This window comes from Ranitomeya variabilis, chromosome 1, assembly GCF_051348905.1.
Source record: "Ranitomeya variabilis isolate aRanVar5 chromosome 1, aRanVar5.hap1, whole genome shotgun sequence".
Taxonomy (NCBI): Eukaryota; Metazoa; Chordata; class Amphibia; order Anura; family Dendrobatidae; genus Ranitomeya; species Ranitomeya variabilis.
The window spans coordinates 549,226,561-549,254,476 of NC_135232.1; the positions used below are offsets into that span (position 1 = coordinate 549,226,561).

The following is a 27,916-nucleotide window of genomic DNA, read 5'->3' on the forward strand; positions in this document are numbered from 1 at the left end:
ACGGTGGCTCCTTAGTGGTATATGGCAGTCCCTGGTAGTATACGGCAGCTCCTTGGTGGTATACGGCGGGTCCCTGGTAGTATATGGCGACTCTTTGGTGGTACACAGCAGGTCCCTGGTAGTATACGGTGCCTCTGGTGATATACGGCAGCTCTCTGGTGGTATACGGCGGCTCCATGTTGGTATAAGGCAGCTCCCTGGTAATATATTGCACAACTCTCTGCAGTGTCGCTGTTCTCGCTTCTTACACTGAGGGTGAACTAACGCCCGGCACAGGAAGGGCACCTGGCGGCCATTTTGTACTGTGTGTATTTCACCAGTCAGGAGCAGTAATAACAAAAGCCGTGGCAGCCATGTCAGGTGTTTATACAGCATAAGATGGCCGACACGCCTCACGACATGCTGCAGGTAGAGCTCACAGGTGGGGGCAAACCACACACAGATAAGCCAAGCTGTGAGCACTGGAGTGGTCTCCCCACATACTAGTCATGTTGGCTGGGCCGCTGCTTATTAGTGGAGGCCAATGGCTGCCTCCTGCCAGGTTCACACATTTGGGGGGTTGTGGGAGATTTGGCGGTTCAGCAGAGGGGGTATCATATAGGCTCCTCCCTCTTTAGGGAGGAGGAACACATCCTGCGCGCAGGCGTAATAGGAAAAATGCTGCGAGGGCGGGGCAATCGGCTGTGACGTCAATGGCCGCTCCAGTCTATCCACCACTCAGCAAGCGTTGAGGAAATGACGCCACGATATTCATCCGCCGTGAAAGCGCCGTATTCCTCCGCTCGCTCCTCTTTGTACGCAGTGCGCCTAGTGGCGGGTGTGAGGCGGCGGAGGGAACCAGGGGTGTTACTGGGTTTACAACCGAAGAGTGAAATCCCGGGCGAGGAGGAGGTGAGATGAGGGAACAGGTGCGGAGCGGCCGGGAAAGGCACAATGTGGGATAACGGCTGAAAGACCAAGGCGAATCAGGCCGAGGTGTAGCCCTCCGCTGCTGCCGCCATGTTGCTCCTGGGGACTATTTTGCAGAGAGGAGCGTGTTTTGGTGGCCCGTAGAGGAGGTGATGTGAATGAGGGCCACTATAGAAATGCGTCCTCCTGTACGGACCTGTGCAGCTGAAGCACCTGTGGGGTGGACAGCAGCTACCTGCTTAGGGAGGGAGCAGAGGGAAAAAAAGAGCGAGACCTATGTGCGGGGGGGTTGGGGTCAGATGATGCACCCGGACTAGGTGACCAGACACGTTCAGCCTGGGGGGAAGCCAGGATACCAAATGTGCGTTTGGGGGGCAGGTAACCAGATGCACATTTTAGAGGAGAAGGGGGGGCGGGTGACCGGATGCGCGTTCTAGGGGAGGAGGATGGGGGCGGGTGACCGGACGCACGTTTTGGGGAAGGAGAGGGGACGGGTGATCGGACGCACGTTTTGGGGGAGGAGGGGGGCGGGTTATCGGACACGCATTCTAGGGGAGGAGGATGGGGGTGGATGACCGGACGCGCGTTCTAGGGGAGGAGGATGGGGCGGGTGACCGGACGCGCATTCTAGGGGGGAGGATGGGGCGAGTGACCGGACGCGTGTTCTAGGGGAGGAGGATGGGGGTGGGTGACCGGACGCACATTTTGGGGAGGAGGGGGGTGACCGGACGCGCATTCTAGGGGAGGAGGATGGGGGCAAGTGACCGGACGCGCGTTCTATGGGAGGAGGATGGGGGCGGGTGACCGGACACGCGTTCTACGGGAGGAGGATGGGGGCGGGTGACCGGACGCGAGTTCTAGGGGAGGAGGATGGGGGTGGGTGACCGGGAGCGTGTTCTAGGGGAGGAGGATGGGGGCGGGTGACCGGACACGCGTTCTATGGGAGGAGGAGGGGGCGGGTGACCGGACACGCGTTCTATGGGAGGAGGAGGGGGCGGGTGACCGGACACACGTTCGAGGGGAGGAGGATGGGGGTGAGTGACCAGGGGCGCGTTCTAGGGGAGGAGGAGGGGGCGGGTGACCGGACACGCGTTCTATGGGAGGAGGAGGGGGCGGGTGACCGGACACACGTTCGAGGGGAGGAGGATGGGGGTGAGTGACCAGGGGCGCGTTCTAGGGGAGGAGGATGGGGGCGGGTGACCGGACGCGCGTTCTGGGGGTGGAGGATGGGGGCGGGTGACCGGACGCGCGTTCTGGGGGTGGAGGATGGGGGCGGGTGACTGGACGTGCGTTCTGGGGGAGGAGGATGGGGGCGGGTGACCGGATGCGCTTTTCGGGGGAGGAGGATAGGGCGGGTGACTAGATGTGCGTTTGGGGAGGGCAGGTGACCAGATGCATATACAGGAGAGGGTAAGTGACCATACGTGCATTTGGTTGGATGACAAGACCAGAGTGCAGCCCGGGCAGGTGACCATTCAAGCGTTCAGCTTGGGGCCAAGGTGACCCAACTCACTTTCAGCTAGGGGACATGTGAACCAACGCTTGGTTTTGGCTGCTCACACTCCACACTGAATACATCCAGATTTTTAAAACATGTAATTCCCTGTTCTTATTGTTAGCACATTGTGGATTCGGACTGAAAGCAGCAAATGTAAGAAGGCACATATATGGTAACGAGGAGTAAAGAGACACGTGTGACACAAACCAATGTGCTACACTTCACATTCCCCCTGTGCCCCTGTTACTCCCTTGATGGCTTCACACCTTTTTGGCTTCTCTCCAGCATCATCATCAGGAGATCACCACAAATGAGCAGGTCGCCTCATCGGGACCTCATAACTGGAGTCACCAAGCAACAACAAACTAAGAGAAGCCACAGTTCTTTACTGTAAGACATGACAGTCATCTGGAACGTTGCTAGAACCTTTAGGGTATGTGCACACGTTGCGGATTTGGCTGCGGATTTCCATGCGGTGTACAGTACCATGTAAACCTATGGAAAACAAAAACCGCTGTGCACATGCTGCGGAGAAACGCAGCGGTTTATTTTCCGCAGCATGTCAGTTCTTTGTGCGGAAACGCAGCGTTTCTTCACCCATTGACTATACCTTGCGTAATGCAAATCCTCACATCAAAAACGCAAGATAATCCGCAAGTAATCCACATTAAATCCGCAACCATTTTGGCCTGCATTTTCTGCCAAGAGATGTGGATTGTGTGCGAAAAAATCAGACAAGTCCGCAACATGTGCAAATACCCTGAAGGTGTCCTCAAATGCAGTTGTGAAAACCATCAATTGCTATGATGTAACTGGCTCTCATGATGGGCATCCCAGGAAAGGCAGACTGATATTTACCTCTGCTGCAGAGGATAAGTTCATCAGCTTTACCGGCCTCAGAAACCACAAAGTGACTGCCCTCACAAATGATGCAAACACATCTTAACATTATCTGTCAAGTGGAGACTGAGTGAATCGGCCTTTATTGTCAAGTTGCTGTTCTGCAGCGATTGCTAGCCCATCTGCTCTGCACTAAGTGGGACCATCATTTGTGTTGTAACAGGACAGTGACCCAGAACAACTCCAGGTGATGCAAAGGCGATGTGACCGAGAAGGATGAAGGCTGTGTTAGATGACACTGCCTCCACAATCCCCGACCTCTAACCAATGGTAGGGGTGAAGCCATAGCCGCTGACAAGCACTCGGCACCTCTTGGAAATCCGTCATGACTGTTGGAAGCCTCCACATGCGACCTGATGAGGCTGCGTAGAAGCTGAGGGGGTGTAGCGCTGTCATCACATGAGGGATCATAGATGTTACCCTCCCTGTTTGCACATGTGTTTCTTGCTGTCTGGTTTTACTGCCTTCAGTCTGAGTCTACAATATGCATGTTTCAATAACTTTCCACCCGTTGTATAACTGGTTTATTGATCTTTTATTTTTCCTCTTTTTCTTTAGATTTGAAGCAAATATCTGAAATCTTCTGGAAACCCAGAGACTGGTGATCCGAGGTAACGGAGAATGAGTGAGGATCAAGGGTGCAGAGCTTCAGAAGGAGGCTGAAAATGATCCCTTGGCCCACATTTCTAGACTTGGAAGCCAGATATATGTATCTGTACAGTGCTCAGCATAAATGAGTACACTTAAACAGATTTTTATGGACACCGTACTCCATTGATTGCAAACAAGATTAATTATTTTGCAGTCAACAAGTAATTTTGCTGACAAATGAGTACACTCCAAATAAAAGTCTTAGGGCCCCTTCACACTGTGCAATCAAAGTCTGAACGAGCGTTCGATTTGTGACGTTTATCCGTCCTCGTTCCGAGGTTGCAAAGTGTGACATGGCGTTACGATTTGCGACGCAGCCCAGCATCGTACGATGTGAAAGAAAGAGCAGAACTTTCTTTCGTCGTAAATGTCCCGCTGTGGCGGTCGAAATCGTAGTATGTGACGGCGGTCATACGAGCTCGTAATGCGACTACGTGGGTTGGGCTTCCGCATACCTGTCTCCTGATTGGGCGTGACGTTTTAGCACGCCCATGCTGGTAATACGTCACGCTCGGAGTCGTAGGACTATGGCGGTGTGAAGGGTAGCGTACGATTGCGACGCGTGACGTTCACATCGCAACTACGTCAGAAAAAGCGTTAACATCGTAGAGTGTGACCGCTGGCTACGAGCTCGTACTGCGATGTCGAATATGACGCAAATGCGTCGTAATCGTAGCAGAATCGACCAGTGTGAAGGTACCCTTAGGAGCAAAGCTAAAGTTTAGGCGATAACCTAATTAACAAGAATTCACCCCCGGGTCAGTCTTAATTGTTCATTACTTCGGCGTCCACCAGACAGGTGACATTTCTCTTCCATTTGGTGCTATTGCTGACAGCATGAGATGGGGATGGGTGTCTTTAAAGCGAAACTTAAAAAGATTGTGCTCAGTAACTACAGACACTGTCAGGTTGGTGCTGTTATACTGATTAACATGATACCCAGTGATGAAAGCTATCTTGTGGTTGTTATGTAATCTATTTGTAGTTTTCAGTTAATGAGATCCTGTGGCTGTGGGTGCCCTGTGGGCGGGGCTCTGGCAGCCTATGGGTGGGGCTTTGTGGTGCTCCACTTACATATGCATCCTTATGGGCTTATGACAGGTCAGTGATCCCTCAGTTACCTGCCTCCTATTTTGCATACTGCATATACTATTGTGAGTTAATATAAAAAAAAATCTATTGTGTCATTGGGGGACTCCGGAAACCAAGGGTGTTTGCTGCTGCCACTAGGAGGCTGACATTATGCACAAAAAACGTTACCTCCTCCGCAGTGTACACTCTACTGACCGGCACTAGGTTAAATCAGTTTAGCTTAGTGTCAGTAGGAGCTGGACACAGGTCTTTCACTAGAACCATATCTACTTTGATTTTCGTTGTTTTCCAGTAACGTCTTTTCTTTTTCATATGGGTCTTCTACTTACCTCTGGAGGGATACAGTGTGAACAGTCACACTGTACTCCCACGTAGAGACTATGAGTACGGCGTGAACTGCCACCCCATATCCGCATGTGTATCCGGCAGGACCCCAATCCCTAATACATGAAGAGTGTTTAGGTGATCCGGATTCTATTCCTGGCCGCCGTCCCCTACCCACTGGCCCACCAGAGCCTGTCTGTTTCAGGAGGCATGGACGTCTAATAAGGTCTCGTCTTCAGGATGGAGGGGTACATCTTCTTTTCTCTCCCTCCGTCAGGTTCCGGTCCAGAGGTGATAGAGGAGAAGATTCAGATAATGAAGAGATGGGTGACGATAGAGGAAGATGGAAGAAAATGGATGAGGTCTTCTGCCCCCTATTTTTTATTTAGGGTTTTGTTAGTTTGGGCCTTCTATTTCAGTATAGACCGTTTTGGTCTATTTGGGACTTGTTTTTTTCCTTTATTGTGCGTGATTGGAGGCGCTGGGTTACCTGACAGGCAATGTCTGGGCCTCCACACCACCCTCCCGTGTCTCGACGGCCGCTGCTGCTAATTTAGGCCCCGGCTTCAGCGTGGCCTAGTTCCCACAGTTAGTTCCGCTCCCTTCTCCCTTCTCTCGACATCTTCTGGTGGGTTTTTCTCCCGCCCATCGCTGGCGCGCCACCTCTTCCTGTTTCTGGCGGTTAGCTCCTCCCTACAATTTGGACGTGTTTGGCTCCCGCCCATCGCTGTCACTCTCCCTCCTTAGTTCCGGCGGTTAGCTCCGGCCTCACTGAGCGGGCTCTTGCAGTCACGCCCCCTCTCCTCAGTGGCGCAGAAATCTGCACACGCTTTCTCCTGCGGTCTCACCTCTTCCTCCTCGCGGTCGCCATTTTCCGGTATCTGGACCTTGAAAGTGGCATCTCTCTGCAGGGAATCTCTACATCTCCTCGGCAATCACCCTGCATGTCTCCTGGCACTCCTCTACAGCCTGGAAGCAGACTTCAGGACTGGCATCTTCCTGTGAGTAAGCTCTGCTCTGCATACTGACACTCTCCTCAACAAAGATCTTTCTGTTCCCTAACCTTTTGGCATTAGTGGGTCCACTGTCTATCATGCCAAATCCTAAGGGAGAGCTGCCTCTTCTACTCTTTGTCAGGCACTTTGCTTGCTCCTCATGTAATTGCATACTCCCTTCAGGTCAGTCCTGTTCCATTTGTCAAGAATGCAGCAGCCCCCCCCCCCCCTCGCCTGCTACCCAGGAGTCCGCTACTGCCCAAGAGAGAGCGGTGCTTCTATCCCACTGTGGGCTACTTCTGTCACAATCTGTGGCGGACCTCAACAAGGTATCACAGACCCTGGTGTCCAATCTTGAGATTGGCTGTTCCTTCCTAAGCCGTTGCCAGCGGATTGAAGGACTCATCGGCTGTGCCTACCAACATAAGCCGGAAGAGATCTAGGTAGGAGCGTCATTATAGGTCTTCCTCCCACTCTCCCCCTGGTCTCTCCCGGCGGACAGCTTCTTCCCAGTCCTCCTCCTCCCCTGAGTCAAGCAAGGCGGTTTTGGATATACTGTCAGAGGATGACTCAGACCTGGATTCTGACCAGGTCTCTAATATGTGAGAAACATGGTCCAGAGCCTAATTGTGGCGGTCAACCAGACCTTTAATATCAAGGATACTGCGATACTGCTACGGAACCCGCAGAACAGGCGATTTCGTTTAGATGGTCGAGACCAGCTCCTTAAGGCTTTACCCCTCATGGATAATTTGAGGAAGTACTTTCCAGGGAACAGGAAAACCTGACCAGATGCTACCAAAGAGGGAAGCGCCTCAGCATCCTATATCCCTTAACCCCTGAACTCACTGCAAACTGGACTGCTTCTCCAACTGCGGACCCTCCAGTTTACAGACTGTCCACCCATACGGTCCTCCCTTTAATGGATGGAGCATCCCAGTGACAAGCTCATTGAGGCCTTTGAAGCGGCCACTTTTACATTGTGCCCTGCCTTTACCACCACCTGGGTGTCAAAAGTCCATAGCCACATGGGCTAAGCAGCTCCATCAGGGTATTCTTTCTGGAGCCTGACTAGAGGAATTGGCTGACCTCGTGGACCAGATTTCCCATGCGGGGAAGTCCATGGTATCCGCCTCCCTGGACGCTGCTTCATGTGCTTCTCAGGCGTCCAGCAATTTAGTCCCTTACCAACTTACTAGTGATGAGCGAGTATACTCGTTGCTCGGGTTTCCAAGAGCATTCTCGGGTGGTCTCCGAGTATTTTGTAGTGCTCGGGCATTTAGTTTTCCTCGTCTCAGCTGCATGATTTACGTCTGCTAGCCAGGCTGAATACATGTGAGGAATGCCTGCTTGTTAGGGAATCCGCTCATGTATTCAGCCTGTCTAGCAGCCACAAATCATGCAGCTGAGGCGATAAACTAAATCTCCGAGCACTACAAAATACTTGGAGACCACCCGAGCATGCTCTGGGAAACCCGAGTAAGGAGTATACTCGCTCATCACTACAACTTACCTTTCCAGGGTTCCCATCTATTTGGCTTCTTGCTGGACCAAATTATTAAGGAGGCCACCAGAGGGACAAGCTCGCTTCTTACTCAGATCAAATTTCGCTGGCCTGTTTTGAAGCATAAGCTTAGATCCTTTTGGCCCTTTCGCCGTTTCTCTTTGGAGGCTTTTTCCCGGCAAGATAGGACACAGGCTCGTCAGGATAGGGAAAGGGCTGCCATTAAACTTACTCCCTCCTGACGTCCCCCGTAACGCGCAGGGTAGATCCACCAGGTCCAGACCCGGCAGATTTTTCTCTGCATGACTCATCTTCAGATTCCAGGGAATCTTCCAGGCTGGGCGTCTGTCTCCGGTTTTTCAGAGACGTCTGGCTCGCCTCAGTAAAGTGCGCATGGGTCAGGGAGGTTGTACACTCGGGATACAAAATAGATTTCGTTTCGCAGCCCCTAGATCGATTCTTCAAATCCCGTCCTCTAAGAGATGCTTCTTTAGGTCCGGGGTTCTTCGCGTCCATCGCCTCCCTTCCCAGTTCAGGAATCATTGTTCCCGTCTCCGCCCAGAAACGGTTCACAGGGTTTTACTTGAACCTATTTGTCGTGTCAAAGTTGGACAGCGCTTCGACCAGGTACGGACTGGGGCTGAAATTCAGCCCTGGCATTTGAAATCACACAGGCCCATGTTGTCCCCGCCCCATGAACCAGATGGAATATATTATATTACTAATATTACCCTGGATGGAGGAAAGGAAGATTTTCTACAAGACCAATATTTCTAATGATACCCGTGGCCTGCTGAGCTAAGTGACGGAGTCCGCAACTTTGTGCTCCATCACAACACTTAACAGTATGGGTGTCTTCAGAACACCGACGTTGTTAACAACGTAGCAGACAAGGCAGCCCATGACCAGACAGGCCCTTCTGGCAATTGCCAGATGGCCAATCCGGCCATGGCTTCGACCCATCCTGTATCTAAAATTACTGTGCAAAAGGGTCCGTCTGCAACATTTTAGGATGGAGTCTCTTCGTTCAGTAATTGCTTTCATGGAGTCGCAGTAGTTTTCCGCTCAGTTTTTGAAAAATCCGCAGGTAAAACAGTGCATTTTACCTGCAGATTACCCGCCGATTTCCAGCGTTTTTTTTTTTTTTTTTTTTGTGCGGATTTCACCTGAGCAAGGCAAGATTTTTTTTTTTTTTTTTTTTTTTTTTCCCCGTCCGGGTCCGCTTGCCCTCCCTCCCTCCTCCTTTACGCCTGCCCACCTCAGTCCTCCGGCTGCTATTGGAGTCTCGGATCCAGTGCTGTCACATGTACTGCACAGGGAGCCGGAAGCGGAAACAAGTCACACCGCAGGCCCTGCCCCCTCCTCGCTGAAGCGCCAAATTCAATTTCTGCCTGACAATCCTGTGTTGGTGACTCGGCCTGCCCGCCCGCTTCTGGCTGCTGTTGGTGTCTCGGATCCCACCAGGGGCGGGCAGGGTGCAGATGCCCCCGGACCGGTCCCCCAGCAGCAGGTTCAGGCTGCAGGTTTTTTTCTGCTGTTGCAAGTACCACATTTGCCGGATCGCGGCAAAACCGCAAGTGCTGCACATGTCCGCAAGTCCCATAGGGAATGAATGAGGCCGAACGCAGTGTTGCCGTAAGTGATCTGTTACACGGCAGATGAGGAAAAACTGTTGGATCTGCCGTGAATGGCAAAAATCACTGATGTGAAAGTAGCCCAAGTCACTGCCAACAGTGTCTGCATTAGTCATACTCACCAATGGGGGAGGCAGCACGAAAAGTGCCTAGGGCAGCAGAAACTCTAAATACGGCCCTGCACATACCCTAACGCAGTGCAAGGGAGGATCGGAAGTGACATCACACGCGCGGCAGATTTAAAAAACTGCTGCATTGGAGTATTCCTGGCTGAATGCAGTTTCTCATAAATTGGAGGACAGCGACCAGCAACAGGAGCATCAGCCTAGGCAGCAGCATCTCCACCACAAGCCGCCACTCCACACAGCGCAGCAGATCTGCTGTGATGAGCAAGTCACCTTCCGTGGATGATCCTGTACAGGATCCTATCCCCCCTCCAGAACCAGTACCTGCGACCGCATCCACTGGTGAGTGACCTTCGAGAAACTTCACCAGTATAATGTGGGGCCCTTCTCTTCCCCTTAATAGGGAAAGGCGAGACCGGGCAAAATGAAAAACAGGAGTTATCCCACCTGTAACTGAGCCTTGCCGGAATCCTGGAACAAGAAGCTCTGCGATCCCTGTACACAGCAAATTCTTTGTGAGGAAACCCCGGATTTTGCTTCAGAACTTACGGTAGATCTGTAATCAGATCAGAGGTTCAGAGTGCCCTTTAATCCATAAAGCAAGGGGTTAAAACTAAAAAAAGGGATACTATAATTTCTTCCCAATCCAACCCCTCTTCCTCGGACATAGACTCGGATATACCAGACTCCTCATCCTCAGATGAGGGAATAGGGGGGTGTCATTGTTTTCCTCTGGATGAGGTAGATGCGATAGTAAAGGCAGTGAGATCCACTATGAGGGTGGTGGACCCTCGTCCTGAAAAATCTGTCCAAGATGTTATGTTTGGAGGTTTAGGCCAAAAGAAACACAGGGTGTTTCCACTTAATGAGAATATCCAGACCTTAATTAAAAATTAATGGAGGAGGCCGGGTAGGAAACATTCTTCGGTGCCTTCCCTTAAAAGGAAATATCCCTTTGAAGAGGAAACATCCACATCTAAGAAATTTGCCCTTCCCTTCGAAGACATGGGTGCACTTAAAGACCCCTTGGACAAAAAAGCCTACACCTTTCTAAAGGGGCTTGGGAGTCAGCGGGGGGAAACCTTAGGCCAGCTATAGCGGCAACATGTACCTCCAGATCTCTAATGATATGGGTGGATCAGCTGGAGAAACAACTGAGGGAAGGGAAACTGTATGGATACATCCAAAATCAAAGATTCAAGATGGAGTCAATAAAGTCCACCATCAAAATACTATTCTTGGATCTCAGCAACGTGAACTATCATGTCCCCATCCACGAACAGTCCCGGAAGTTCATCAGACTAGCAGTTTCCATAAGAGGGGAAATAGGGAATTTCAATACAGGGCCCTTCCCTTCGGGATATCTATAGCCCCCCACGTATTCACAAAGCTGGCAGCGGAAATGATGGCACATCTGAGGGAGTAGGACATTATTTTCTATTATTTAATTTCCTATTTGGACGATTTTTTAATAGTGAGCGACTCAGCCCAACACTGCAGAGAACAGAGGGACAGAGAGCTAAGAACCCTAGGGAACCTGGGCTGGCTTCTAAATCTGAAGAAATCAAGATTAGTGCCCAGCAGAGTACAAAAATTCGTAGGGCTAACGTTGGACTCCCAAAAACAAGTGTCGCCTCCCAGTTAACAAAAAAGGAAAAATTACACAGGTCTGGAAACAAAATTTTTTTCAAGAGCTGTTTTGGTTATTCCACATAATCTTAATGTTTTTAAGTGCACTGAATCTGAAAATGACCTCCGTTTTGTCATTGGACATCACGTTTTCTGACAATTTAAGTAACTATGTTAAATAAGACAATACCTCAAAATAAATGCAAATAAACTTATAAAATTAATTTTTTATTACAAATATTTCATAAAAATCATTTTTTAACTGCAATGAGCTCACTAACACACACTAAAATCGATTCTTCTTCCATGTGAGGCTTCTCTTGGTACATTTACGCTTGTGAGCAGCATCTGGAATGTCTCTCTGAAGCGTCCAACAGTAGTCTGCCATCATTGTAATGCTCCATCTTCCCTGGTATCTTCTTTCCAACTCTTTAATGTCCTGGTGGAATCGTTCACCTTGTTCTTCACTCACAGCTCCCAAATTTTCAGGAAAGTTGTCAAGGTGGGAATGGAGGAAGTGCACTTTCAAAACTCATCAGGCAACCTAAAGCTTGAAATGCTTTCAGCATTCGTCCGACGATTTATTTGTAGTCAGGGTGTTTGTTATTGCCTAAAAATTTCTCTATGACCTCTTAATGCAAACCACCCTTCTTTTTGAGGATGCGTCATGGTATTGATAAAACTCTTGATCAGCTATAAGCCTTCTAATGTCTGGTCCGACGAAAACACCTTCCTTCAATTTTGCCTCCGAGAGGCCTGGAAACTTGGTGACCAAGTAATTGAAGCATTCTCCATCTTTGGGAAGTGATTTTACGAATTGCTTCATCAATCCCAATTTTATGTGGAGAGGTGGTAGAAGAACTTTATGGGGAGGAACCAAAGTTTCTCGGAGGACATTTTTTTTTTTCCACCAACTGTGAGCACCCTCGGCTGCCAATTCTTCTTGGTCCAGTGATTTTGTCGGTCTCGGTTGTCCCATAGACACAGAAAACAATGGTATTTGGTATAACCAGCTTGTTGCCCGAGCAGCATGCACAAGACTTTCAAATCCCCACACACTTGCCAACCGTGGTCTTCATATTTAAGTTTACGAAGAACCAATTCCAAGTTCTCGTAGGTTTCCTTGAGGAGTACAGAATGACCTACAGGGATGGAAGCTGAATCATATTGGAATTTGAATTGACACATCGATGCAATAAACCAACTTATCTTCCTGGGCAAAGTAAGGAACGAACTCGTTTTCACAATGTCTGAACCATGAAAAAGATACTCCTGGCAACAATAAATTCTTGCTTTTGAGCCTTGATCCGAGTAACTCAACGGCATCTTTGGGAAGATTCAAGTCTTTTACCAAATCATTCATCTCCTCCTGGGAAAACAATTTTGGTCTTGTATCATCTTCAAAGTCAGAACTTGATTCATCATCTGGTTCAGGTATGACTCCACCTTCCTCAGAGCTAGTTTAAGGGGAGGGGAGGGAGAGTAAAATCTATATAATATAACCATATTAAAAGTAGGAATTTACGTGCAACCTTCTAAACATGTGCAATATAATAAAGTGCCTATAAAAGTGATAGTTTAGCCCATGTATGGACTCCAATAACAGTCCGTATTGAGCCTGTTATGACCCCAATGGCGAGGGTCTCAGAGGAACGTGGAAGTCTGCAGAATACAAAAATCCAGCTCATAGGGCAGTGGTAACTGGGTTGACCATATATCTACTCCTAACGCCAACACTAGAAGTAGCCGGGGATCATTCCTACGTTGATTCTAGATGACACGCGCCAGCCGGAGAATCTAGCTACCCCTAGTAGAGGAAAACAAAGACCTTTCTTGCCTCCAGAGAAGGGGACCCCAAAGCTGGATAGAAGCCCCCCACAAATAATGACGGTGAGGTAAGAGGAAATGACAAACACAGAAATGAATCAGGTTTAGCACAGAGAGGCCCGCTTACTGATAGCAGAATAAAGAAAGGTAACTTATATGGTCAACAAAAACCCTATCAAAATCCACACTGGAAATTCAAGAACCCCCGAACCGTCTAACGGTCCGGGGGGAGAACACCAGCTCCCTAGAGCTTCCAGCAAAGGTCCGGATATAGATTTGGAACAAGCTGGACAAAAATACAAAACCAAAACAAATAGCAAAAAGCAAAAGGCAGACTTAGCTGATATAACTGGAACCAGGAACAGTAGACAAGAGCACAGCAGACTAGCTCTGATAACTACGTTGCCAGGCATTGAACTGAAGGTCCAGGGAGCTTATATAGCAACACCCCTAACTAACGACCCAGGTGCGGATAAAAGGAATGACAGAAAAACCAGAGTCAAAAAACTGGTAACCACTAGAGGGAGCAAAAAGCAAATTCACAACAGAGCCATATTATAAAAAACACAAATACTAAGAAATAGTCCTGATATTTGTAAACACAACCGCCATACATCCAAGTAGCATATTATGGATGCACAATAAGTCCATATCTTGCAGAGAATAAAATGGTCCCGTTGTTTGTGAACACTGCCGCCCCTCATCAAAGCAGCAAATTGTGGATGCACAATAAGTGCATGAGTCCATATTTTGCAGAATATAGATCCACGGGGTTCAACAATAGTCCATATGCGAGCATAAGAATTTCCTTAGTGAAGTTCCTATGGAGAGGCCAGATTGATTCCTTGCATATCCAGGAAGCACCCATTTCACCGCCGTAAAATAAGCCAGAAGTGAGAAATCTTAAAACAAAACGATATTCAGATTAATAAACACATATAAATAACTAAACGATACACAACAACTGTTAATAACAATAAAAAACTCATCCCTAAAAAAGATGCTTCAGAGTAAACTAATTATATTATAATGGCCAGCATATCTATAGAAATGCTGCAAATCCCAAACTTTCATTAAGGCCTCCCGGGCTCATAGTGCCCAGCCGGTAAATCCACTTACTTTCTACTTTGGCTAAAACCTTGGATAAGTCCCCACCCCGAGGTCCAAATACAACTTGGTCAATTGCCTTTATTATCAGACCTCTCGCATTACATTCATGGTGGCGTTTAAAATGCCTAGGGAGACTTTTAAGTGAAGAATCCTCTTCACTAGATTTCGCTTTCTCAATGTCTCTAATGTGCTCACGAGTTCTTACCTTCAATTCCCTTGTGGTCAAGCCAACATAGACCTTCCCACAGGGACAGGTAGCATGGTAAATCACTCCAACCGACGCACATGTAAGATGTTTTCGAATATTGTAGCTGCGAGATCCATTCCAGTTCGTAAAGGTGGTAGATTTGGTATGGTTATAGCACCCTTTACAAAGACCACAGGGAAAGAAACCTGGCAATCCTTTCTGATTGGCTTGATTAGTAACTGTTCTCATGGATTCGTAGTGACTGTAGACCAATAGATCCTTTAAATTGGCAGATCTAGCCACAATTGATGGTTGTGTTGGTAATATGCCGCGTAGAACCGGGTCAACCAATAGTACCTCCCAGTGTTTGTAAATAATATCCTTCAGACTTTTCCATTCTTTATTGAATGTAGAGATGAATCGTACCTGGTTGTTATTGTCCCTTTTATAGAAACCGATGTACGATATAGAAGTTGGTCTCTTGTTACTTTTGTAGCCCTTTGATAACCTCTCTTAATAGTCCTTTTACTATAGCCCCCGTCGAGAAATCTGCTTGAGGTCAATAGCTTGCGTATTAAAATTTTCCTCATTTGAGCAGATTCTTTTGGCTCGTAGGAACTGGCCAATAGGTATCCCGCGAATAGTAGATGGTGGATGAGATGAGTCTGCAGATAAAAAAAGAAATTGTGGATGTGGGTTTTCTAAATATATCCGTATTAATTCGCCCATCCATGCCAACACACATCTTAACCCCTTTCTGACAGGTGGGGTGGGCCCGTATGACCACCGACGGGATAGTACGTCATACGCGATCGGCCGCGCTCACGGGGGGAGCGCGGCCGATCGCGGCCGGGTGTCAGCTGCATATCGCAGCTGACATCCGGCACTATGTGCCAGGAGCGGTCACGGACCGCCCCCGGCACATTAACCCCCGGCACACCGCGATCAAACATGATCGCGGTGTACCGGCGGTATAGCGAAGCATCGCGCAGGGAGGGGGCTCCCTGCGGGCTTCCCTGAGACCCCCGGAGCAACGCGATGTGATCGCGTTGCTCCGAGGGTCTCCTACCTCCCTCCTCGCCGCAGGTCCCGGATCCAAGATGGCTGCGGCATCCGGGTCCTGCAGGGAGGGAGGTGGCTTACCGAGTGTCTGCTCAGAGCAGACACTTGGTAAGCCTGCAGCCCTGCACAGCAGATCGCAGATCTGGCAGAGTGCTGTGCACACTGCCAGATCAATGATCTGTGATGTCCCCGCCTGGGACAAAGTAAAAAAGTAAAAAAAAAAAATTCCCCACGTGTGTAAAAAAAAAAAAAAAAAAAAAAAATCCTAAATAGAGAAAAAAAAAAAAAATATTATTCCCATAAATACATTTCTTTAGCTAAATAAAATTAAAAAAAACAATAAAAGTACACATATTTAGTATCGCCGTGTCCTTAACGACCCAACCTATAAAACTGCCCCACTAGTTAACCCCTTCAGTAAACACCGTAAGAAAAAAAAAAAAAAGAGGCAAAAAACAACGCTTTATTATCATACCGCCGATCAAAAAGACTGATATAAATAACCATGGTACCGCTGAAAACTTCATCTTGTCCCGCAAAAAACGAGCCGCCATACAGCATCATCAGCAAAAAAATAAAAAAATTATAGTCCTGAGAATAAAGCGATGCCAAAATAATTATTTTTTCTATAAAATAGTTTTTATCGTATAAAAGCGCCAAAACATAAAAAAAAATGATATAAATGAGATCGCTGTAATCGTACTGACCCGACGAATAAAACTGCTTTATCAATTTTACCAAACGCGGAACGGTATAAACGCCTCCCCCAAAAGAAATTCATGAATAGCTGGTTTTTGATCACTCTGCCTCACAAAAATCGGAATAAAAAGCGATCAAAAAATGTCACGTGTCCGAAAATGTTACCAATAAAAACGTCAACTTGTCCCGCAAAAAACAAGATCTCACATGACTCTGTGGACTCAAATATGGAAAAATTACAGCTCTCAAAATGTGGTAACGCAAAAAATATTTTTTGCAATAAAAAGCGTCTTTCAGTGTGTGACGGCTGCCAATCATAAAAATCCGCTAAATAACCCGCTATAAAAGTAAATCAAACCCCCCTTCATCACCCCCTTAGTTAGGGAAAAATAAAAATGTATTTATTTCCATTTTCCCGTTAGGGTTAGGGCTAGAGTTAGGACAAGAGTTAGGGTTAGGGTTAGGGCAAGGGTTAGGGCTAGGGTTACGGCTAGTGATAGGGCTAGGGTTGGGGCTAGGGTTGGGGCTACGGTTAGGGTTGGGGCTAAAGATAGGGTTAGGGTTTGGATTACATTTACGGTTGGGAATAGGGTTGGGTGTGTCTGGGTTAGAGGAGTGGTTAGGGTTACTGTTGGGATTAGGGTAAGGGGTGTGTTTGGATTAGGGTTTCAGTTATAATTGGGGGGTTTCCACTGTTTAGGCACATCAGGGACTCCCCAAACGGGACATGGCATCCGATCTGAATTCCAGCCAATTCTGCGTTGAAAAAGGAAAACAGTGCTCCTTCCCTTCAGAGCTCTCCCGTGTGCCCAAACAGGGGTTTACCCCAACATATGGGGTATCAGCGTACTCAGGACAAATTGGACATCATCTTTTGGCGTCCAATTTCTCCTGCTACCCTTGGGAAAATACAAAACTGGGGGCCAAAAAATAAGTTTTGTGGGAAAAAAAATGATTTTTTATTTTCACGGCTCTGCATTGTAAACTGTAGTGAAACACTTGGGGGTTCAAAGTTCTCACAACACATCTAGATAAGTTCCTTGGGGGTCTAGTTTCCGATATGGGGTCACTTGTGGGGGGTTTGTACTGTTTGGGTACATCAGGGGCTCTGCAAATGCAACGTGACGCCTGCAGACCAATCCATCTAAGTCTGCATTCCAAATGGCGCTCCTTCCCTTCCGAGCTCTGTCATGCGCCCAAACAGTGGTTCCCCCCCACATATGGGGTATCAGCGTACTCAGGACAAATTGGACAACAACGTTTGGGGTCCAATTTATCCTGATACCCTTGTGAAAATACAAAACTGGGGGCTAAAAATCATTTTTGTGAAAAAGAATTTTTATTTTCACGGCTCTGCGTTATAAACTGTAGTGAAACACTTGGGGGTTCAAAGCTATCAAAACACATCTAGATAAGTTCCTTAGGGGGTCTACTTTCCAAAATGGTGTCACTTGTGGGGGTTTTTAATGTTTAGGCACATCAGGGGCTCTCCAAACGCAACATGGCATCCCATCTTAATTCCAGTCAATTTTGCATTGAAAAGTCAAATGGAGCTCCTTCCCTTCCGAGCTCTGCCCTGCGCCCAAACAATGGTTTACACCCACATATGGGGTATCAGCGTACTCAGGACAAATTGCACAACAATTTTTGTGGTCCAATTTCTTCTCTTACCCTTGGGAAAATAAAAAATTGGGGGCGAAAAGATCATTTTTGTGAAAAAATATGATTTTTTATTTTTACGGCTCTGCATTATAAACTTCTGTGAAGCACTTGTTGGGTCAAAGTGCTCACCACACATCTAGATAAGATCCTTAGGGGGTCTACTTTCCAAAATGGTGTCACTTGTGGGGGGTTTCAATGTTTAGGCACATCAGGGGCTCTCCAAATGCAACATGGCGTCCCATCTCAATTCCAGTCAATTTTGCATTGAAAAGTCAAATGGCGCTCCTTTCCTTCCGAGCTCTGCCATGCGCCCAAACAGTGGTTTACCCCCACATATCGGGTATCAGCGTACTCAGGACAAATTGTACAACAAATTTTGGGGTCTATTTTCTCCTGTTACCCTTGGTAAAATAAAACAAATTGGAGCTGAAATAAATTTTGAAAAAAAGTTAAATGTTTATTTTTATTTAAACATTCCAAAAATTCCTGTGAAACACCTGAAGGGTTAATAAACTTCTTGAAAGTGGTTTTGAGTACCTTGAGGGGTGCAGTTTTTAGAATGGTGTCACACTTGGGTATTTTCTATCATAAAGACCCCTCAAAATGACTTCAAATGAGATGTGGTCCCTAAAAAAAAAAATGGTGTTGTAAAAATGAGAAATTGCTGGTCAACTTTTAACCCTTATAACTCCGTCACAAAAAAAAATTTTGGTTCCAAAATTGTGCTGATGTAAAGTAGACATGTGGGAAATGTTACTTATTAAGTATTTTGCGTGACATATGTCTGTGATTTAAGGGCATAAAAATTCAAAGTTGGAAAATTGCAAAATTTTCGCCAAATATTCGTTTTTTTCACAAATAAACGCAAGTTATATCGAAGAAATTTTACCACTATCATGAAGTACAATATGTCACGAGAAAACAGTGTCAGAATCGCCAAGATCCGTTAAAGCGTTACAGAGTTATAATCTCATAAAGGGACAGTGGTCAGAATTGTAAAAATTGGCCCGGTCATTAACGTGCAAACCACCCTTGGGGGTGAAGGAGTTAATGTCCAAAAAATCCATTTCTCTTCCTGATTTAAAAGTGAGTTTTTATATTTAAATCATTGTCATTCAATTGCCTCAATGTGTTCAATTCCTCAAGTGTACCATCCCACAGGAAGAGGACATCATCAATGTACCTCATCCAGTTTTGAATGTTGGTCATTCACCGGATGAGGTCATTGTGGAAGATGTCCATCTCCCAGGCCCCCAAAAACAGATTGGCATACGATGGGGCGCATGTAGCCCCCATTGCAGTGCCCTGCAGTTGTAGGTACACTTGGGTGTCAAAAATGAAGGCATTATGAGTTAAAAAACTCCAACTGGGCCGCCAACTTTCTCAGCCGCGAGGGTGTCGCAGCGGGAGAGTGGTCTCTACATCAGGAAGTCTTCCATCAGACTTGCCTTCAATCGGGCACTCCAGATGTAGACTTCATGGCGACAAGAAGGTTCCACAGTTTGTTTCCAGATTCCGCGTTCCTCTTGTGGTAGGCACCGACGGTCTGGCAATACCCTGGTTACAGTTTGTCCTTCTCTTTCTGTTACCTACCCTTCCCCCTCCCTCCCAAGACCGATCTCGGTCGCTCTATTTAACAGCCTGGCTGTTGAAACTGCAGTTCTAAGAGCATCCGGGTTTTGAGATTGGGTGATTCATGCCATGATCCAGGCTAGGAAGCGGTCTTCGTCCCAGGTCTATTATCGGACTTGGAAAGCCTATTTCTGCTAGTGTAAGTCAAATCCCATCGCGCCTATGTCTTTTGCTCTCCCTCCTATTCTGGCTTTCTTCAGGCGGGACTTGATGCTGGCCTTGCTCTTAATTCGCTAAAGGGCCAGGTCTCAACGTTTTCCATTCTTTTCCAGAAGAACTTATCCTCCTGTTCTCAGGTCAGAACTTTTCTTAAGGGGGTAGCGCATGCCGCTTCCCTGTACCAGACACCTGTGGACCCCTGGGACCTAGTCCTGGAGGGCATTAGGAGTTCTCCCGGCGGGGGTTCATGCACACTAGCATCTGTCACGCTCTGACACTGCCCATCCTGACAGTGTCTGCAGTTGCTGATCACAATCCTGCTGACAGAGGCACTTTTAAGTATCGCCCTACTGTGTAATGAAGAATTGGACTGAGCTGTGGTTGGATTCTTGTTCATTAGAGTTCTCTAGTGCTGAACTTACCCTTCCATATCTTTATTGTATACTGGGACTTGTAGTTCTTTCTATCTGCAGCCCCCTGTTATGGCTGATATGTTGTGTGTTGCAGGAGACATGGACACGGACCTGTTCATGGAGTGTGAGGAGGAGGAGCTGGAGCCGTGGCAGAAGATCAGCGACGTGATTGAGGACTCTGTGGTGGAAGACTACAGCTACCTGGATAAAGCCAACACCGGTAATGCTCCAGTCTGCTCTCACTAGTCCCTTCACAGCTTATATTGGTGGGTATCCAGGAGCTGAGACCCCCAGCGACCGCTAAAAGGAAGGGGCACGAGATCAGCTTGACAACGCAGTGGGCTCAGTTAGGCATCTGGCTGCTAAGACGAGGAACTATGTCTGTTCATTTTACCAATCAATGGGGTCTTGCCTGTCAGACCTCCAAAAGAAAAAACATTTGACATGCCTTTCTGACTGACTCTGATCTGGAGACATGTTGCCTCGTACAGATGGGACAGCTACAGCTGGCCTCCATATTGCCTTGTGGTGGTTACTACTTCCATGTAGCGTGTGAGAATCGTCGCTGTTATGCTGCCCCCTCATTACCGAGTCCGGAGACCTCCAAGTGATCCATCAGTAAATGTCACATTGAAAGCAGGATTTCGACTTTCTGGCTGATCAGTGTTTTCTTCTCACAGTGTCAATCAACCTTCAGCCGGCCACCGTGTCCCTGCCTGTGGTGCATCAAACCCTGGGCAGTCAGTATACAACCGCCAGCACGGTTACCAACGCCATCAGCCAGAATACTGACCCCACAAAGAAAACCGTAGTCACACTGATCACAAATAATAGCGGTAAGTAGCCGTGCACACCAGTGGCATCGGTACCCTGTAAGAGCCGCCATAAAATCTGTCTTCCTTCTCTAGGCACCACACCGATCGTACAGCAGAGCCCTCAGCCGCTAATACTTACCCAGAACGCAGCCCCAAGCCTAGGCACCATGGTTACTCAGCCTGTGCTTCGTCCCATGCAAGTAATGCAGAACGCCAACCATGCCACTACCAACTCCATGGCAGCTCAGCCCATCTTCATAACGGCACAGGTAGGAGCAGCTAGCGACCTGGTTCCCACCCGTGCTCCTGTCTGAAAGAATTAAGTTCTGCGGCGACGACAATCCTCCATGCCAAAATGACTATTCCTTGTTGTAGGGCTTTCCTGTACGAAACGTCAGGCCGATCCAAAATACAGTGAATGCAATGAATCAGGTGGGCATTGTGCTGAATGTTCAGCAAGGCCAGACGGTCCGGCCAATCACCATTGTGCCAGGTAAGTCAGAAATTTGCTACTTCTCCAGTATCGGCTGCATGTCCTGAGTTTTCTCTCCCTCTCTCCAGCAGCAGGCACACAGTTCATGAAGCCAGCAGTAGGCGTTCCACAAGTGTTTTCTCAGGTGACACAGGTCCGGCCGGCGACCACTGTCCCCGTGCGTCCTGCCACAAACACCTTCACCACTGTCATCCCTGCTACCCTGACCATACGCAGCACGGTGCCACAGTCGCAGAACCAGGTGAACAAACCCATCTGCAGCACCTCCACCACATCTGCTCCCAGCCAGCAGCCTCTCCGACAAATCACTGTGCAGCAGCCGACCCAGGCTCTGGCCATCTCCCAGAACCAGAACAATCCCAACCCTAAGCTGGGTGAGTATTTGCCAGGGATTTGGCACCACAACTATACGGTTGATATGTGTTTTTGTGATCCTGGAGCCCGGGCAGTAAATGTCTGCTCTCCGTCATGGCTAATGGGAGAGCAAACTGTTCCTCTTCATGATCCTTGCCTTGTCCCGCCTTTCATTCTTCCATCTGAACTTACTCCTCGCTCCTCTTGCTGTGAGCTTGTCCTCCATGGTTGCGGGCTGATGGGTAACGCTGTGTGCTGTCTTTGTGCCTTGCAGTGAATATTTCAAGCTTGGTGACTGTGAAGAGACCTGGAGAAACCACGGATGTGGTGAAGTTTGTGAACGCAGTGAGCGGTAGCCAGACCACCACTCAGAACTCAACGCAGCTCATCCTCTCCAGTACCATTTGCAACAATGGCACGAGCCCAAATGTGGGCACGTTACAGAGGGGCGTTCAGTTGGAGTCTCTTGGACTGAAAGGTATCATTTTCTCCTGGGCCATACAGTAGGGGGTGTGTGTGTACCTATACATCCTCAATAATATCTGCCCCCTACGCCCTCCAGCAGCTGCACCTGCCGGAGCCCAGATGGAGAACCCCGACTCTTCCAGGAAGTACTGCCCGAGGTGTCAGACGCCATTCAGGGTGTTGGAAGCTCTTCGGGGCCACATGTGTGTAAGTGTCAGGTTAATGGTAAATGCTCTACCAACATGTCCAAAAGCATATCAGTAATACATAGGGACTTTCACTACTAGAGTGAATCGTAAGGTGCACTTAGGGGGTGTGTCAAAATGTAACAACCTAAAAAAATGGATAACTAGTATCCGCACACACCACTCACCAAAGAGATAGAATAAGAATATGAAAATATATATGTGTGTGTGTGTGTGTGTGTGTGTGTATATATGTTTATAATGTTGCAAAAAAATTAGATACACACATTGAATAAAATCTCATACAGTCACAGTTGACATGAAAAGATAGGTAAGAGGAAAAGAGTTTAACACAAGTAAGGCACACGTAGTGGCGAGGTGGAAAATAACAGGCACTGGGTCATTGCAAACTACCATGATGCAGACCTATCCTTATCAACCCAGCAAGTGCTGCTCAGATAACATAAAGTGCTAACAGTGCAAATACATAGGTCTGCAGAGTAGTAATAAGAGATTCAAAGCATACCCATATGTGTAGAAGCCCATCCACGATGCCACAGAGACCCCGGATGCACGTTTCTCTGCTCGCTTTCTCAAGGGGGAGGCGTAGATGGCAAATGCTCGTAGCCAGGAGGTGATTGGCGCCATCCTTTCCTATGAAATCACCATGTGATAGTAATGGCGCAAGTCACACTGTAATGTGGACCGCTGCGAGCAGTGATCGTGGTCATGAGATAAGTCACTAATTGTGTCTCTCTCTCATGATGCAGTACTGCTGTCCTGATCTTGTGGACTTCTCGAAAAAAGGGAAGTCTGACTCTGAACTGCCCAACCAGCCCAGTCCAGAGAAGTCTGCCAGTGCACCCAGTAGCACAGAGCCCCCAGCTGTCAAGTCCCAGGAGACCCCAGCAGATGATGCCTTGCAGGGCAAGCTCATCATGCTGGTAGATGACTTCTATTATGGCAGAGATGTTGGTCAAACCTACCAGATGCAAGGGCTTCCTAAAGTGGCCACCACCTTCCGCTGTATGCACTGCTCCAAGCGGCTGAAGAATAATATCAGGTGGGCGCAGTAAAAGTCACGGCCGCCCGTTTGACCTCGCTTGTCGTAGTTCTGAAAGTTTCTACTTTCTTCCAGGTTCATGAATCACATGAGGCACCACGTGGAGCTGGACCAACAGAATGGCGAGGTGGATGGGCACACCACGTGCCAGCACTGCTACAGACAGTTCTCCACCCCATTCCAGTTACAGTGTCACCTGGAAAACGTGCACAGTTCCTATGAGTCCACTAGTGAGTAACGGACACTATGCCCAGTTGTCACCGTACCCATTGCATTAGTTGATATGGAGACTAGTATGCCACACTGGTATTTCCCAGCCACTGACTTTTGCTTGGCATTGGTGTAATCTATTTCCTCCTTGTTTGCAGCAAAATGTAAGATTTGTGAGTGGGCATTTGACAGCGAACCGCTCTTCCTGCAACATATGAAAGACACTCACAAGCCCGGGGAGATGCCGTACGTGTGCCAGGTAAGGGCCATGCCAGCGTTTGCCCACCCCCAGTTGCCCGGCTTCTCCGTGTGACCACCCCTTCTTTTTCAGGTTTGTTCTTACCGCTCCTCAATCTACGCAGAGGTGGATACTCATTTCCGGCTGAATCACGAGGACACGCGGCACTTGCTCTGCGTCTATTGTCTGAAGGTATTTAAAAATGGCAACGCCTTCCAGCAGCACTTCATGCGGCACCAGGTAAGGTAGTGGTTCTGCGTTGCACCTCATGTCTGCTTGGTCGCCAGCTGTGCGGCTCTTACAAACTTTACTTTTTTGTGCAATGGTCTTGTCACTCCATCTTTGGCCAAGAAGAAGAGCGTCTACCATTGCAATAAATGCCGGCTACAGTTTCTTTTTGCAAAAGACAAGATCGAACACAAGTTACAGCACCACAAAACCTTCCGCAAACCTCGTCAGCTGGAGGGTCTGAAGCCGGGCACAAAGGTGAGATCCACGGTGTACTTAGTGAGTAATGCCCATATAAGCAATCAGCCTGTAAAAAGTAAGGTCTCTGCCCATAGGTAACCATCCGAGCCTCGCGAGCACCTTCACGGGCACTTCCATTGTCCTCGGATACCCCCACATTTCCTCTTCCGGACATGATCCCCAGCACTCTCGTTCCACCAGCTGAACCAATGGAAAATGAAGACTACACACAACGGTCAGTCACAAAGCGTCCACTGGCCCCAAGTGGGAATCTCAGATTTTACTATTTCTCCGCACTGTTCAGGGTTATATTCTAAATGATAATCCATGGCGGAATAAGTGGGGTATGTAATGTGCTTTACAAGCCGTGTGTGGCCCGGGGTCCAACCATCATGTGTGCGCGCCCTAGGGTTCCTGCGCCGTTACTGGCAGCGGATTCCTGACCTACTACAAGATGGCTAACTTTTTGCTTCCTTGACGTTGGTTTCAGGCTCACCATAGGAAAGCAGTCGTGCCTGGAGTGCAGCTTTGACATCTCTGATTTCCACAATCACTTCCCCACTTACGTGCACTGTTCTCTTTGCCGCTATGGCACCTGCTGCTCCCGAGCCTACGCCAATCACATGATCAAGTGAGTGGATGATGGTGTTTCGAGACGACTGATGCAATGTACATGTATTGTCCCATTGTTGTTGCCGTCAGTCTGTCACCGGCAGCGGGCAAGGTTTGCGATAACCTGACTGTCTGTAATTCTTCAGCAATCACGTCCCACGGAAGAGTCCAAAGTACCAGTCACTATTCAAGAGCTGCTTGCCCAGGTGAGTGATGGGCCAGCAGGGGAATTGTGGGTTTGGCGAGGGAGTGGAGTGCCAGCAGGGAAATGGAGTGCTGCTCAGTGATGGCTGATTGTGGCTCTCCTCCACAGTGATGCGATGGTGCTAACCTGCTCCTCCTGCCCTTTTGTCACGAGGATTGGTGATGCCATGGCAAAACATCTGGCTTTCAACCCATCTCACGGCCATGCTTCTGTAGTGTGCACAAGTAAGTGTCCTCCACCTCCTCTGCTAGGAGATATCATGATCCCTCCATTGTAACCTCACTGCTTTTTCTCGGCAGGTTCTACTTCTCCAGACATTTCATGGTAAGTAGATCTACTTTAGCTTCGGACTAGTGTAGCAGTGTGTGGCCTAGTCACCGATGTCACTCGTGTTGGACCTCTCCTTATTCATATACCTTTATTTTTGCTGATGCAGGGTCTTGGGACCCCGGGAGGAGTTAAATGACAGGACCAGTCCACAGTTATTAAAGGAAGGTGAAGTAAAGGATGACCAGGAATGGAAATTATCGCCTGTGTCCGACACCCCCAGCCCTCAAGAGAAGGAGCAGAGAATAGATTTGGATGAGCTGGAGGACGGGGAGGTGGAGGACAGTGAGGCTGGCATAGGTGAGGAGAGCCAGGAGCAGCTCAGTGTGAAGAAGCTTCGCGTGGTGCTGTACGCCTTGTGCTGTGGCATACAACAGGCGGCCGAACACTTCTATGACTCTCCAAGACACATCTGCCGCTGGCTGCAGAGGTTCCAGGCTGAGATTCAGGACAACGTGACCGAAGGCAAATATCTGTGCACCAAGGCAGAGGAGAAGCTGGCGGAGTGGGTGCTGACCCAAAGAGAGCAGCAACAGCCCGTCAACGAAGAGACTCTTTTCCAGAAGGCCACCAAAATTGGCCGTTCCCTGGAAGGAGGTTTCAAGACCACCTACGAATGGGCGGTGAGGTTCATGCTTCGGCACAATCTGAGTACGCACGATAAAGTTGCAGTGGCCAACCGGCTGCCAAACGAGATGGAAGACAACGCCCAAACATTCATTGGGTTTGTGCAGCGGCAGATACTCAGCCAAGATCTCCCGCTCTCCATGATTGCGGCTGTTGATGAGATTTCACTTTTCCTCGACCATGACCTCCTACATAGCAAGGAGCGGAAAGAGAGTGCGCTGCAGACTGTGGGCACAGGTGAGCCATGGTGTGACATCCTGCTGACCATATTGGCTGATGGAAGCCTCTTGCCGACACTGGTGTGTTGTCGCGGTGTCTTCAAGAGTGCAGAACACGTCCCCAAGTGTATCAGGCTAGAAACTAGAGAAGACAGATTTACTGACGATGAAATCATGGAGCTCTGGTCGTCGATTGTGTGGCAGAAACATGTGGATGGGCCAAACAACAAAGGCATGGCGGTATTGGACTGTTACCGATCCCACCTGTCAGATGGGGTCCTGGCGCTGCTCAGCTCCACCTGCACGCTGCCAGCCATCGTCCCTGCCGGCTGCAGTGTAAAGATACAACCTCTGTACGTGTGTATCCGGAGGGCAGTCACCAACTTCCTGCACAAGAAATGGCAGGAGCAGGCCCGAGGCATGGCAGAGGGAAGCTGCAGCTTGGAAATGCTGCTTCAGCTGGTGGTCCGCTGGCTGACTGAGGTCCTAAATGTAATAACTGAGCACCCAGAACTGGTCCAGCAATCCTTCCTGGTGGCTAGTGTCCTGCCGGGAACTGATGGCACTGCCAACACCAGCAAGCGTAATGCCGAGATGCAAGAAGAGCTGATCGACCTACTGGAAGAACAGCTGCAACTCAATCTCGACGAGCAGGATGACAGCGACACCCCTGCCAAGGAGTACACTGACCTAGAGATCCTGCACCAGCTCTTCGAGGGAGATAGTGACCCCGAATCCTTCTATGGCTTTGATGATGCTGATCTATAGACCAATAGACTGATGCCAAGTTCTCCCCTGTTAACCATTCCACCGCCTGTTAATATTTAGGACTTCATGTCAGTCTATCATGATCACTTTATCTAGGGTAGGGGGGACCTTAGTCCTCATGGTCCAGAGATGCTACCTCTCCTCTAAATGAAGACGCCCCAGAATTTGCAGTGGAGGGGGAACAGGCACCTCCCTTCCTGTAGTTTGTTTTTCCATTGATGAGTTTTAGAGCCTTACCCATACGTTATGTATAATACACCCAGTAAAGACTGAGCAGGCTGCACCTGACGCTGGTCTCCTTCATTATGACCTCCGGAACAGCGCTCCCTCGCGTGCAGTTAGTTATATTTAGTTTTCTTTGACATTTTTGGCTCTCCTGGAGTCAGATGGTTTTGGCCCAGGCCCCAGCGTGTACATTACTGGATCCATAGCTTGTATATAGTGAGATGCAGAATACAGGCAGCACCAGGATATTCTGTGTTTTATTAGGTGAAGATGTGAATTTTTTTATATAATATATATAAAAAGTGTTGTTTATTACACCCTGCTGGTACCAAGCAAAATAAACCATTTTCTGTGAGCGTGACCTGTACAGAGCCTTCATCCACCCCCAACATGTCACCACACTTACTGCTGTTTTGTATTGTTGATTCCTGAGCCCCTATAATGTACGGGACCCTGCGTTGTCTGGCCCCACCCTATAGGGGACGCTGGGGTGAGGTGCTGGTCCAGCTGGGTCACCCTTACAAGGAGAAGCACTAGTGGATGCTGGGGTGTAGACCTCTGCAAGGACGAGCACTGGGGGAACTAGGTTTATAATGTGTTTTTTTTTTTTCTAATAAAATTGTATAAACGC

At 48.4% G+C, this 27,916-nt stretch overlaps 1 protein-coding gene across 5 annotated transcripts; it reads left to right on the plus strand.

Annotated features, from left to right (window-relative positions):
* Window positions 1-737: 737 nt before the first annotated feature.
* Window positions 738-27,916, plus strand: POGZ (pogo transposable element derived with ZNF domain). Of its 5 annotated transcripts, none has more exons than XM_077255414.1 (20): window positions 738-891; window positions 3,866-3,918; window positions 20,107-20,232; window positions 20,693-20,848; window positions 20,921-21,096; window positions 21,203-21,320; window positions 21,389-21,694; window positions 21,949-22,152; window positions 22,237-22,346; window positions 23,095-23,387; window positions 23,463-23,617; window positions 23,756-23,856; window positions 23,929-24,075; window positions 24,190-24,321; window positions 24,399-24,538; window positions 24,794-24,934; window positions 25,062-25,121; window positions 25,229-25,344; window positions 25,420-25,444; window positions 25,557-27,916. In XM_077255414.1, the coding sequence occupies exons 3-20, from the start codon at window positions 20,112-20,114 to the stop codon at window positions 27,058-27,060; spliced, it is 4,005 nt and encodes a 1,334-aa protein (XP_077111529.1). In that variant the 5' UTR covers window positions 738-891; window positions 3,866-3,918; window positions 20,107-20,111; the 3' UTR covers window positions 27,061-27,916. The 5 variants fall into 5 exon arrangements, with proteins under 5 accessions (XP_077111529.1, XP_077111565.1, XP_077111557.1 ...); XM_077255450.1 differs by having other exon boundaries at window positions 753-891; window positions 22,240-22,346; XM_077255442.1 differs by having other exon boundaries at window positions 753-891; window positions 21,392-21,694.